The sequence below is a fragment of the Papaver somniferum genome, chromosome 9 (assembly GCF_003573695.1).
Source record: "Papaver somniferum cultivar HN1 chromosome 9, ASM357369v1, whole genome shotgun sequence".
Classification (NCBI taxonomy): Eukaryota; Viridiplantae; Streptophyta; class Magnoliopsida; order Ranunculales; family Papaveraceae; genus Papaver; species Papaver somniferum.
Window position 1 is genome coordinate 2,012,093 of NC_039366.1, and position 15,045 is coordinate 2,027,137.

The following is a 15,045-nucleotide window of genomic DNA, read 5'->3' on the forward strand; positions in this document are numbered from 1 at the left end:
TTTCTAGGTTGGAGTGGGAGATTTGGTGTCCTATGCTATGCAGCTAAAATACTTCTACAAGGTCGATTTTCAAGCAGAGTACTCTCCTAAATTTTTAGATCCAATCACTCTCATGAACCGAGTCAATGTGATTGTTTTTTTTTTTTTTTTTGTAGGAATTACCTATAGGTACTATTATAGTGTTCTTAGTTAGTGGCAGGTCCATCCACTAAAGTCCAGTAATCGGAGGTCCATTTTTATAACAAATAAAAATTTTGGACCCGAATTTTTATCCACTGGTCCAACCACACGTGTAATCTTTTTCAAAATACCGAAAAGAACCTTAATATTCATGAATAACAGAACTAGATCCTAATTCATTTGTTTCATTCTCTCTCGGTCAGGAAAGCTCTGGCGATTGGCGATGAAGATGCTTCCAAGGTCTTTGATCGATTTGATCAGATTCCGCAAGATTTTATGCCATAGATTTACTCCTCTTTATCTCTTTCGATTGATCCTTTCTAGCACCCCAAAAAAATGGTGAGATTTTTAATTTTTCTTTAGGGTTTTAACATTTTCAGTCTATTCTTCTTCCTTGATCGAGTTTTGTATTTGTTATGATAGTTTGTTTTTGTAGGTTCTTGCTGAAATCTGGGTGATTATTGTGTTAGATCTATTAGTTACAGTAGTATAGATCTAATTTTGAATGTTTGATTGTTGATCTGTGAATTGGTTTGTATTTCTGATGAATAATGGAATTTGTTTATTGAGCAGTTCATGTGTTTATTAGAGAACGAAAATTGTTTAGATTATTATAGATCTTAGTTTTTATTTATTGATGGTAGTACACATAGATCTTAGTTTTAGGTTTATTTTGTTTTGGTTTGTTTTTTATGAATCTTGATCGTAATTACTCAATTTTTTGATTAGATTATGTTTTTTTTAACATATTTGAACTATCGCTTTGATTATCTTGTTGTTTTCGCTTCTTTATTTTATCAAATTCGTGCTTGTTTGTTGTTTCAGGGATATTATCCAGCAGTACATATGTTGCATACTGATACAAATTGCTTTTGATTCTGTTTTATTCTTAGTTTTATCTTATCACTTGTTGTTGTTCGATCCATAAGTACATATCTTCGATACTGAAATAAGACTCTCTCGATTCCGTTTTTTTGATAGATTCATTACATATGGTTGTTTTTTAGTTCATGAATTAGCAGTACATATGTGTCATACTGATACAAACTGCTTTTGATTCTGCTTTATTTCTTAGTTTTACCACTTGTTGTTTGATCCATAGGTACATATATGCGTTACTGAAATAATACTCTCTCGATTATATTTTTTTTTATAGATTCATTCCATGCAGTTGTTTTAGTTCATGAATCAGCAGTACATATGTGGCATACTGATGCGAACTGCTTTGGACTTTTTCATTTGTTGTTGTTTCATCCATAAGTATATATATGGATTATGTTAGATTCTACTACCCAATGTAGTATGTTCGAAACTAGAATAAAACATGGAAAACATATAAGGTACATAAGAACTGTACTGGATTTTTGAGCAATGCATAACAACTATACTGGATTTTATCTTGAAGTAATTTTTCTTCTTACTGCCTACCCGTCTTCACACTACCGAATCAGTGCATAATCATCCACACACATATGAAATATTGTACTATGTGTTTCGATTCTCTTACTTTATACAAACCCGTCACTTGTATTGTGATACAGTTGATATGTAGTTCATGAATCCTCAGTACATATATCGCATACTGATAGAAATTGCTCTTGGTTGTGTTTGATACCTAACAGGAGGAGACTACTTTTGTGAAGAAACATCTACTGGTGATCTTGAGAAGAAATACGAATGTAAGTATGGTTGATTTAATTTTTGGATTGCTTTGTTTTGATCTGTGCATGAAAATAGATATTGATTGTTGAGATTGAGTGTGGTTTTTAACATACTAAGAATGAATTAATTGAGTGCATATTTGATATACTGAGAATGAATTGAATACATTTTGGGTGCACCATATTTTGGCAACATGGATCCATGGCAATGTAATGCTGCCAGACCCAATGTTATGTCCAATTAAATGAAAACATTAATATTCAGATGAATTGTTTGTTCTTTGTGGTAACATGTTGCTGGAATATAATGGTTACATCATTTTGTTTACAGTTGTTTATTTATTTTGTTTGTTAAATTAATGAAAAATCATAGTGCATAGGTGCTGCACCTCAGAGAAAGTTGGTGCTAAATAGCACAAACACAAATCCAGGGTTCACAACATGGTATTTGTATGATCTATTTTCTAAAGTGTCGTTGTTTGTGCAACAGTTCATACAAATTAGTCAACACCATTGTTTGGAAATATATGCATCCCTAATAAATTAGTGTAACACCATTGTTTGGCAGTATTATTTGCATCTGTTCTGCGGCGGAAGGAAGCTTTTTCGGTCATTGTGGATGGATGGGCACAACATTGTGATGATTTGAGGACCGCATAGATTGACAGGTACGAGTTTTGCTAATGAAATTTATATGTACTATGCATACTTTTGACATTTGAGGATCGTATCAATTGCTGGACAGTGTATAAACTCTGGATTCCAGATAAAAGCAGTGTCTAAACGATGTACAATGTTATTTTGTCAGTGTATAAACGTTGTACTGTGTTATTTCTCGGTGTATAAACTCTGCACTCCGTAGAAAATCAGTATCCAAACATTGTTCATAAGTGCTTTTATTTCTATTTCGATTTTAACCCATAAATATAGGGAACTGCTTGGCTTGTTGTTGCACTATTATTTTGATAGAGAACATGTTGTTTTTCCCTGCAGAGTTGCGTTTGATGCAGTAGGCGGTGGTAATATTCAGCTCATCAATATTGTGCGCCTCTGCAATCTCTGTTGTTGAACACAAACTGAGGGTGATGTTCAACAAACATTTAAGTCCTGAACATAGAGTTGCTCTACTTTCCCTGCGAGAATACTCTTGGATTCATGATGCATTAATGTAGAATAGACCTGAATCCTTCAAAGTTTATATATTTGTGAGAGGTCTCGTATTAATTGCATTAATTCAATTTATACACCATGTGATTTGTACTATCTTAGTCTAGTTTATTGTAATTAATAGATCATTGGTTCAGGGTTCGGTGAGCTCATGTAATTTTGTCTCCACTTTAAGAAAAGAGAATCTAATTGTAACTGATGTGCCTGTCGGTTATTCGTTGTCTAACAAATTTAATAAAATCTGATTTTTTTTAGTATCACTATTTATACACCATGTGATTTGTACTATCTTAGTCTAGTTTATTTTTTTCAGTATAGCTAATATGTACTGAAAAGTTGAGGGCTATTAGGAGGCGTGTTAGTACACACGTTTGGAAACGATGGGTATTCCGGTCATTTCCATGTTTTAATTAATTTTGGACCTCCGGATAATAAAAAATTCCGGTTGGACCCTATTATAACTAAGTATATGGTCTTAGGACCAAATAGCAAATTTTCCTTCTTGAATAACTCTTCCATAGATAGCACCTATATTAACGAAACAAACAAAACAAAACTTTATTACAGACGCGTACAAAATTTTTATTCAAATATTACTTCCAGAAACAAGACACATTCTATAGAAGATGTTTTGTTCAACCATCTCATGCGCTGAAGGTTCCTCCACTACTCTAGTTTGCGAGTAGTACAAAACGCGCAACGCAATCGACATCCTACCTGGGACAATTCAACAAACATCCAGGTAAAAAAAATGATACAAATGATAAAGACAAGCATACCATCCAGAAGGGGTGTTGCTCTATTAGAGAATCAATCATACCTGAGATGAGACTCACGATCTGAATCTGAGTCGATCCTCGACTCGATGAGAGTCAGACGCCAGGCTATTCGCTACCTGACTCAGACCTAAATCCTAACTCGGACACGTTTGGGTTAGGGAACCAAAAAATTTCTTTTTTCTGTGCACGTGAAAGAATGTATCACAGAACAGTCACCCGAATAATGTTCAATAGCAAGAAATCATACAACACAAGAAAATGTTAACTTGTTAGTTCTTCGATCATGTGTTATTCTTTAGTACGATCATGTATAATATTTCAAGCATCCACGAAGAAGGTATATCACTTGTGATGTAAAATATGAGACTATTTATGAAACACTACCGATTGATCAACAAAAACAACAAGGATTTGATACTGTTGGAGCTGTAAATAATTCAAGCTTTCACTGTTTTCGTGAAATAATTCAATTTTATCACTTAACAGGATGTATACTCAATACATTTCTCTTTAAGCTAAGTCTTATGGCTAGATTGAGCTGCTAGATAAGCATAAAAGTGTTACAGTTCAAAAAAAAAGTGTTGTCTATTTGTTAACATTAGTTCTCTCTCTTAGCATTTGCTCGCAGCTGAACTAGCAGCGAGATAGTAGCGCTGAATGGTTAAGCGCTACAAAAATTACGTTTCGCTGGATGGTTCAGCAGTGAGCGATTTACTTTTTGATCTGAAGACTGAGATTTAAAGCGCTTAACCAAATAGCGCTGGGTGCTGAACCAAACAGCACTGGGCTGACCTGGACTGCTAATCTAACTGCTAGATTAGCACTCCCATAAGACTTAGGAGGTAGTCCTAGTCTCCTAGCTGACCTTGACTTTGCCTTAAAAAGGATAAGCCGCGGTTTTTTTTAGAGGGTAGGCAAAACATTATAAGCCTGGTGGGAAAATGGGGGGCCAACGATTGGCCCATGATAAAATGCCCTAATTTATGGGACCAAGCAAGTGACTCGTATATTCTTAAGTTAGTTGATTCAGACTTGATTCAAAAAATAAACATATTAAGTCGGATTTCAGATAAGTCAGATCCTGAAAAGAAAAAGAAAAAGAAAAATAATTCAAGTCCCATTGTGACCCAGTAAAGAGGCCTGGCTTGATTGGGGTATACCCAAATTAATTGGAGTATACCAATTGAGACAAAATAAGGTCATTTTGAAGTAAAACACAAAGCCCCTTATCCACATATTTACAAAAATGGCTAATCTATCCTTGATTAATTAACACTAATAAATGTGATTAGGATAATTAATTTAAATAGTTAATTAGTAGATTAAAATTTTGAAATTAGGTTTTATTTTAGATTGAACTCATGGATGTGGGTAGATTTTTGAGATTTTTTGTTTTTTAAGAATTCTAATTATAATGGAAATGAAATCGTACTACCCAAGCACTTAAAAATATGAGATTGTAAAGCTGCTGGGCGATTTTATACTCAAAATTATAGAAGGAATCAACATTTTCAGTTCTGAAAATATGAAAAGTTGGCAAGGTCTACGGATGAAGAACATGACGACTATATCTGGCTGGCAAGGTCTGCGGATGAAGAACATGCCGACAACTTATGGCCGGCAAGGTCGATAAAAAAATACCCTGCCGACTATAGGATTTTTGACATACAGAGAAGGTGTTACAAATGCATGATTAGTCGGCAAGGTATTAATTTCATAACCTGCCGACTAAAATATAGTCGACAAGGTATAGAGATGGATATCTTTCTGACTCTGTAACTGCTAATTTCAGAGATGAAAAGTCAGCATGGTATTCAACCTTATACCTTGCCGACTATATTTTTGTCGACAAGGTTGACAAAAAATACCCTGCCGACTTTTGGTTCGTTTGCATTCTTCGTGTGTTTTTTTTTTTTTTTTTTATTTCACATGTATAGTTAGAGTGTAGAAGAAAGATTTTGATTTTTTTGTAATATATTTTGGTCGGCATGGTTTTTTAGTATGGGCAATTTGGTCTTTTAACACCTTTTAGACACCCCTTAGCACACTAGTATGGATAGGAATAAAATGGGTATACCCCAATTAATCTGGGTATACCCCAATCTCGCAAGACACATCAAAACTTCATTTTGGAAAGAATTCACTCAAAAGCACTGAAAAGAAAAATCAAAGAACAAATGACTAGTGTGCCACATCAATAGAACCTTAGCAAAGCAAAAAATGTTTCCAGGTGCAACAACTCTTTTTCTCAGATACTCTACAGTGCTCATGATGCTTCTTCAGTGTTATGCATAAATGGATTTCATATTTATGTCTATATCCAACTACAGGCCAAAATATAGAACTATACAGTATCGAATAAAGACGGTACATGTCTATGTGCCGTTTCAATTTTGATTATCTTGTCATACCCATTTCATAAGAAAGTTTCTGGCTTTCAATTTTTCTCTTCCACGCTCACCGAGCATAGAAAGGGTTCGGAGATGGCCATGGATAAGAATCAACCTTCAGTGTATCAGAAGCTTCATTGGTGCTTCTTTTGTGATGATGCCTACCTCTATTTGTATGGTACGATGATTAAGGTTTGGGTTTCGATCACTGTGATAGGTTCTTGCATGTCCATTGGAATCCTGAAGACCTTCCAGTGAAGCTACAACTTCTTCCATGGTCGGTCTGCACTTGGGATCTACAGATAGACATTGTTTAGCAAGGTTAGCCGCCTTTAACGCTTCTGCCTGAGTATATTGACCCTCAAGTCCGGTATCTATAACGCGTAGAACCGTACGTTTGCTGGAAAGGTAAGGCTTTGCCCATTCAATCAGATTCTGTTCTCCAGCCGGTCGGCTCACGTCTATTGCTTTTTGACCAGATAACATCTCTGAGAAAACAACCCCGAAGCTGTATGTGTTGCTCCTTGCAGTTAGACGACCTTCACAAACAGAGAGAAAAAGAGCGCCTCAAAAAGAAAATACACTACCGATTTGCAATGAAAAAATTAATTGATTGTAAACTCTAAATCTTGCAAATTCAGAATCTGGAAAATGTCTCAAGTACTTGTTTTGAGATAAACATCCAATTTTCAGCCTAAAAGATGCCCACGGAAAGTTAAAAGTACCTGTGGCTATAGACTCAGGAGCTGTTTCGTAGGCGAACAAGACCCTAGTAAGACCATCTTTTGCCAATCCAGAATCCGAAAGCTTTGCGTTATAAGCCTGTGAGTTTTGACATTCCAACATATATTCATACTATTAGATGACTCGAAACACTAAAGTAATTGCCACGGGTGTGAGATTTGAAGCTACATCGTGAAGGAAGAGTTGCATACAGAATCAAGCAGGATATTTGAAGTTTTAAAGTCTCTATAAATGACTTGTGTTTCTGCACTGTGAAGAAAAGCAAGGCCTTTTGCTGCTCCAAGAGCAACCTTCATTCGCAGATTCCATGAAAGTGGTTGGAAGTAGGATCCTCCTGATAAACAACATCTCAAATCTATCAATCACTAGGTAAGGTCGAAAAATGAATCAATGAAACAACACAACAATCAATTCGCAAACAACTTACTCCAGAATAAATGGTACCCTATGTTCCCATGGGGCATGAACTCGGTCACCAGAAGTCGGTGGTCGTCTTCCGCACAGTATCCAATCAACTTGACAATATTTGGGTGGTACAGTTGCCCAAGTAAGCAAATTTAAACATCCAAAAATAAGCAAATTTAAACATCCAAAAATCCAATTATGAATTGCAACATATCCAAATATGAGATTACGACATGTCTGAGTAAATTGACAAGCAATAAGCGAAAACCATGAGAATTAGCTTAGTTGATCAGTCTATTAACCCTTGAGGAATTCAAAATGCACTCACCAGTGGATGATTCTAACAAATTGCACACCCCAGTCTAACAATAGTTCAAACCGTAAATTCTGTAACCAGCGGAGGATTAAGTAGCACTCACCAGCCATTCTCTATGACCCAGGAGCGGTTCTTGGTTCAAACTCTTAACAGCAATAACAATCCCAGTCCCCGGATTTGTAGCTGTAAATGTGTTCTGATCAATTCATCCTTCAAAAACAGACCCTAATCTACCTTCGCCTAACACACCATCAGGCCTGAAATTCCTTGTAGCAGTTTTCAGGTCACTAAAACTGAAACTTCTCAAATTAGAAGATTGTAATATCTCGCCTTCACTTCGTGGAGTCGGCAGAACAAAAGCAAATGATGTCTTACTACTTGAACTACTTAGTTCGTTCCCATCTCTACTTACATACTTCGAATTCAATCCTACACACATAATCAAAGAATACTTGGTAAATCCCTAAAATTCAAAATACCAAATTCAAATCAGATAACAAATTCCAATCCACAAGGCTTAATTATGTGACGGGGTACTGTAATTGGGAGGATCTACAGGGATTCAACCCCGTGTTGCGCCGGGTGTTAAAAATATAATAAAAATCAGAAATTAATTTGTGTTTCTTTATTCTTTACCTGATTTGGTTAACTGTAGACGTTTCCCTTTTTTCCACGAAAAGCAACCAGTTATCTGAAAGCAGGCAACAAATTAAAAGTGTTATTATCAAGTTCTACTCTGAAAATGCAAAGAACCAGAAGCATAGAGACGAATATAAAACTGAAGACCTTAAACTGACTGCCTGGGTCAACTTGCTTAGCTTTGACAGGGTTTGGCAGTTGCTTTGGACTGTTGGGAGGAGATACTCCTATCTGAACATCACAGGTAATCTGATCGCCACTGGTCTTACAATTGCCAGCACCGTTTTCTTCTTCAGAATCTTCAGTATGCCAACAATTCTCCATTAGAAAAACTCAAAACAGAGAAAAAAGAAAGAAAAAAAGGAGAGATTTTCTTGAGAACCCTGTGTTTAGAAGCAGTAATAGCAGTAGTAGATGGAAAACCAAAACCCGTTTTCATCTCCTTATTCTTCTTCAAAGTTTGGTTGGCGTCTATACAAAATTATTTTATTGACTTGAGAAATTTTACATGTTTTGACCAGTACAAACAACAACTCCGTAAATCCAACAACAAAGAAATATAAATTAATCAAAAAGCTACTCAATAAACAAATTAAATCAACATTCACCATTTTTTTCTTGAATTTCAATTAGCCTGTTAAACGTGCAGCTTAATTAGTACCTACAAAACCACACATCATAACAGTACCTAAGTAATGTTTTGGTGCATGCAGCACAAGTGCCACGCGGATTCACCCTTGGTGTGTGAATGCCTGGCATCTGCGGTGGATTGGTTCACCAATTGCACAAGCATACTAACATTTTTGACAAGTACGATTCATTCTCTAACCTTAATTGTGCCATCAGCAGCCTTGACAACCTGATGAAGCAGTGACCTCCCAACTTTCCATCCAGCTTCTTGAAGATCATTCCTAAATGCCAGAGGTACTGTCCAATACAAATTACACTAAGGGCTGTCAACTGAACAATTAAACAGCAATTGGACAAGATGTAACCAATGGTGGTGGTGGTGGTGATAGTTGGCAATTTGCGAACCACCACCAGCAGCACCAACACCACCGCCCACCACCACCAAAAAATTGAATTTTCTTTTGTTAACTTACAATGATTAAAATCCTAAATTTCCTTAACTTCATACTTGAAGTTGTTGCAGTTGTTTCCCTCTAAACATTTGCTGAAAAGTTCCCCCAAAACACAAGATAAAATTTAAAAAATCCAAACTTTTTCGGGGCAAACTAGAAAGAATTCAAATTTACTAATGAGTTGAGCTGAAAAATCCCCCAAAATAAAAGATAAAATTAAAAAATCCAAATTTTTGTGCGCAAACTAGAAAGAATTCAAATTTACTAATGGGTTTTAGTTGAATTTGTAAAAGGAGTAAGAAATTTCATTACCTGACCTAATCTGTAGCGAGTTGTTGAAGGTCAAGTTCAAAAATTCCAAGAAGAACATGAGAATCAATATGAGGAGTTCTTACTGGTGTTGCAAAGACAGTTTTTCAAGCTGTAGATGTAGCAGCCATGGAGGATTGTACAAGAACGATCTACTCTTACTCTTATTGACGGAGCAAAGCCAATTTTGTGAGAGACAATAAAATAAAATGCTGCTTTCAGACCAAGGTTGTTAATCTCGGATTCCGGTTTATCTCGGTCCCGAGCGGGACACTGGTACAACGTTGTCTCGGAGAGATTCCGTTTTCAAATTTCGGTGTAATTTCGGTTCCAACTTTTATAATAAGAAGTGTTTGTTGCCAGGTTCAATTAATTCCAATCCTACTTTGAGTCAGACTAGAAGATTGAGGGAGTATTGACCCACTTAAAAGAAACATAGTATTAGTAAATCTGGTTGTTCACTTTCCTCATCATCAACACCAAATGATAATTTTAGGTCAAGAAATTCAAACACAACAACAAGCAATAATACTAGTGAGTGAATTAATCTGTTTAATTTTTGTACTTGAGATTAATTCACTCAATTTAAAACGCGTTTCCGGCCGAAATTTTCGCAAAGATTTCGTCCGGCCGAAATTAACAAAATCTCGTCTTCTTGGACCGAAATCCGGAATTTCGCCGAAATTTCGGCCGAGATGGCCGAAATCGACTACATAGTTTCAGACGACTATTCTTTGTTGTGGATGTTTCCACCCAAAGTGGATTTTCAGCCGAAATGTGACTTTCCGGAATTCTAAAGATCATTACATACCGGAAATGTGACCCGAAAATAGCCCCAAGACCAAAGTATTTCTCATAATCCAAAATTTGCCTATGAGACCCAAAGTTTTTTTTGGAATGGTTTCACTTAAAAACTGGAGAGTGCTGCCACATTAGTATAACCCCTTAGAGCAACTGCAGTGATACGATCAAAACCAAAGACCAAATACCAAAAAAAGGACCAAATTTTGGGTTTAGTCCGTATTGGTACGCTACGGTGTACGAGTAAAATTTAGTCGAGCGTACATTATACCCCGCCTGATCCAGACGCACATATAATATCCGCCCCACCATCAGGCTCACATATAATGTCCGCCCCATTTTATTCAAGATCACATATAATGTGATCCCCACCATCAGGCTCACATATAATGTCCGCCCCCATTTTGAAACCATCAGGCGCACTTTATACTTACACCCCACTCCAAACGGTTATTATATCAACGCCCCACGCCAGACGGATTTTTAATCTATGCTCGACCAAATTTGGTTTTGGTCTTGGTCCCATACCAAATATAGTCTGGAATTTGGGTTTAGTCTGGTTTTTGATCTTTACTCTCTTCCACTGCGTCATGTATTTGGACCAAATATTTGGGTTTAGTAGTCCATTGTGGACGCTCTTAGCGGAGCAAAAAAAATGTTAAATGTTTCCAGGACTAGCACTTCTATGTCTCAGATACTCTGCAGTGCTCATGATGCTTCTTCGGTGTTATGCGTAAAAGGATTTCATTTTATGTCTATATATCCAATATTACAAAAATTTCCAAAAGAAACAATCGACGTTAAGATCAAGTCATGTCGAATACACTGGCCAAAATATAGAACTATACAGGGATCGAATAGAGACGGTACAGGTCTATGTGCGGCTTCAATTTTGATTATATCTTGTTAAACCCATTTTATGTGAAAGTTCTGGCTTTCATCTATTCTCTACCACACTCACTGAGCATAGAGAGGGTTCGGAGATGGTCTTGGATAAGATTCCACCTTCCGCGTAGCAGCAGCTGCTTCTTCTGTGCTTCTTTTGTGATGATGCCTACCACCATTTGTATGAGTATGGTGATTACGGTTGGGGTTTCGATCACTGTGATTGGTTCTTGCATGTCCTTTAGAATCCTGAAGACCTTCTAGTGAAGCTACAACTTCTTCCATGCTTGGTCTGTACTTGGGATCCACAGATAAACATTGCATGGCAAGGTTAGCTGCCTTTAGTGCTTCTGCCTGCGTGTATTGACCCTCGAGTCGGGTATCTATAATACGTAGAATCCTACGTTTGCTGGAGAGGTAAGGTTTTGCCCATTCAATCAGATTGTGTTCTCCAGCTGGGCGGTTCTTGTCTATTGCTTTTCGACCAGACAACATTTCTAAGAAAACAACCCCGAAGCTGTATATGTCGCTCCTTGCAGTTAGATGACCTTCACAAATAGAGAGAAAAAGAGCACATAAGAAAGAAGTACACTACTGACTTTACGAAATTATCGCAACGTATAAATCAAATTAAACACCGCACAATGCAGAAGTGAAATGATTCGTTAACTCTAAAATCTTGCAAATTCGTAACCTGGAAAACATCCCAAGTTCTTGTTTTGTGATAAATAGAACATAAAACACCCAATTTCCAGCTGGAAAATGCACAGGGGAAGTTAAAACTACCTGTGGCCAGATACTCGGGAGCAGCATATCCGTAGGTGCCCATGACCCTAGTAGACACATGACTCTTATCACCAGTAGGACCATCTTTTGCCAACCCAAAATCCGAAAGCTTCGCATTATAAGCCTGCCAATTTTAACATTACAATATATATTGTTAGACGATTCAAAACATTGAAACAATCACCGCAGGTGTGAGGTTGAAGCTGCATTGTGAAGGAAGATTTGCGTACCGAATCAAGCAGGATATTTGAAGTTTTAAAGTCTCTATATATGACTTGTGTCTCAGCACTGTGAAGAAACGCAAGGCCTTTTGCTGCTCCAAGAGCAACCTTCATTCGCAGATTCCATGAAAGCGGTTGGAAGTAGGATCCTCCTGAGTAAACAACATCTCAAATCTATTAATAACAAGGTCGAACAATGAACCAATTGAAACAACACAACAATCAATGCACAAAGAACTTACTCCTGAATAGATGATTCTCTAAGCTTCCACGAGGCATGAACTCGTACACCAAAAGTCGGTGTTCATCTTCCGCACAGTATCCAATCAGCTTGACAAGATTAGGGTGGTATAACTGCCCCAAGTAGTTCACTTCTGCCTACAGAATCAAAACATTTCACTAAATAAGCACATCCAACATCCAAAAATCCTACGTATTAAGAGTTGCAACATATCCAAATAAGAGATTATGACATGTCTGAGCGTAAATTGAGAAGCAATAACCGAAAACAACCCGACTCAGCTTATTTGATCAGTCTAATTAATTATCCCCGAGGAGTTGAAAATGCAGCTCGATACCTACTCAATGTATAATTCTAACAAATTGTACACACCAATCTAACAATAATTCAATTATAAACAAATTATCAATTCCGAAAATAGCGGATTAAGTAGTACTCACCAGCCATTCTCTATGACCTTGAAGCCCTTCTTGGTTCAACCTCTTAACAGCAATAACAGTTCCGGTCCCCGGCTTAGTAGCTGTAAATGTATTCTCATCAATCCATCCTTTAAAAACAGACCCAAATCCACCTTCACCTAACACACTATCAGGCCTGAAATTCCTTGTAGCAGTTTTCAGATCATTGAAACTGAAACTTCTCAAATTAGATGATTGTAAGATCTCGCCTTCGCTTCGCGGAGTCGGCGGAACCGAAGCAAATGATGTTTTACTACTTGAACTGCTCAGTTCATTCCCATCTCTACTTACATACTTTGAATTCAATCCTAGAAATACAAAAATCAAAAAAATTCAATTAAATTTCCAAAATTCCACATACCAGACTCAAATTAAACAACAAACAAATCAGAAATTGAGCAATTTAAATACGCTATCACTGAAAATTTCATACAAGAAAATTCTACATACCTCCATGTGATGGACTAACAGCTTTGATTCTAATAGGCCAGCAATTCCCCATTAGAAAAACTCAAAACAGAGCCCTCTGTTTGAATCTTCTTCTTCTTTCTCTCTACAGAAAACAAAAAGAAAAGGAGAAATTTTCTTTGAGAACCCTTTGTTAAGAAGTAGTAGTAGAAACCAAAACCAGATCAGATGTAAAACCAAACCCCTTTTTTCATCAAAGTTTGGTTGTCATCCATAGAAAAGTATTTTATTGAAATTACTCTTTCTTTGACCAAATACAAACATCAACACAAATCCAACAATAAGCAAATTAATTTAATGATTTACCTCTTCTTTTCTTGAAATTTTCAGCTAAATTTTGATAGAAATGAGAAAGGGTTCTTCTAGAAAGTATAGCTTTTTCTTGGAAACTGAAAAACAGAGAAGTACTCTGTATTGGGCTTGACTTATGCCTGGTTGTATCACTTTACACCGTCACACACACAAGAGTCAAGATATAGAGAAAGGGTAATCATGGAATGGTGGGTGTGAACCCTGAATTTTCTTCTTCTTCTTGTGCTGCTGTACTAAACTTATCTGTTTTTTGTTTATTGGTTTTGCTTTTCCCTATGAATTTTTATTTTTTTGTTTCTCTCTCACTGTTGTTTGTTTGACACGGTTTGGTTGAAAGAAAAAGTGTCAAGTGGATAAGACATTAGATTCCCTTTTCAATTAATGGTATGATTGGTTTGTTAATAGTAAAAATCTAAAGAATGCTCCAAAATATCTCAAATTGTTTGGCTCAAATGGGGAATGATGTGAATGCCAATGTGATGATGATCCAGGAGTATCAGTGGTAAGATTTAAGCTTGAATTTTATAAAATTAGCCTGCTTGAATACCAGAAGTATAGCCTGCTTGAATATCAGAAGTATAGCGGGAACTTTATTTCTTTTCCGGAAATAAAAAGATTTTATTTCATAAGAAATTAACATTTTTATTTTCAGAAAAACGTTTGAGTATCTATTGCCCAACTCTTTAGAGCATCCAAAGTGGGCGAGTATAACCAAAAATTTGGGATGAGATCGTAACACAGTGGGATGGAGTAAAGATCAAATCTCAACCAAAGATCAAATTCCAGACCAAATCCCAAATTCTAATATAGTCGGGCGTAAATTTAAAGTACGCTTGTTGCTAGGCGTAAATTTAAAGTACGCTTGTTAACGGGCGGAGATTTAAATTACGCCCGATGAAATTTTAATTAAATAAAAAAAAAGAAAAGTTCGCCTGATAAAAGTTACAAAGAATGGGGCGGACTTTTAAAGTCCGCCTGATGAAATTTTAATGGGGCGGACTTTTAAAGTCCGCCTGATGAAATTTACAAAAAATGGGGCGGACTTTTAAAGTCCGCCTGATGAAATTTTAATCATGTACCGCTGCGTCACAACACGGACTAAACCCAAATTTTGGTCTTTTTTTTGATCTTTGATCTTTGGTTTTGATCGCACCACTGCAGTTGCTCTTAGTGTAGTGAACAAAAAATTATTTAACATATA

The 15,045-nt window shown here is 36.5% G+C and overlaps 1 protein-coding gene and 1 pseudogene across 1 annotated transcript; both read right to left on the bottom strand.

Moving 5' to 3' along the window:
- Positions 1–5,920: 5,920 nt before the first annotated feature.
- Positions 5,921–8,874, bottom strand: LOC113313149 (annotated as a pseudogene).
- Positions 8,875–11,200: 2,326 nt separating this feature from the next.
- Positions 11,201–14,144, bottom strand: LOC113313148 (receptor-like cytoplasmic kinase 176). Its single transcript, XM_026561879.1, has 7 exons — positions 13,839–14,144; positions 13,515–13,617; positions 13,047–13,372; positions 12,608–12,743; positions 12,375–12,517; positions 12,145–12,268; positions 11,201–11,906 (listed from the first exon to the last, which is right to left on the bottom strand). Exons 2-7 carry the CDS (start codon positions 13,564–13,566, stop codon positions 11,431–11,433), a joined length of 1,257 nt encoding a protein of 418 aa, XP_026417664.1. The 5' UTR covers positions 13,567–13,617; positions 13,839–14,144; the 3' UTR covers positions 11,201–11,430.
- Between the last annotated feature and the right edge of the window lie 901 nt (positions 14,145–15,045).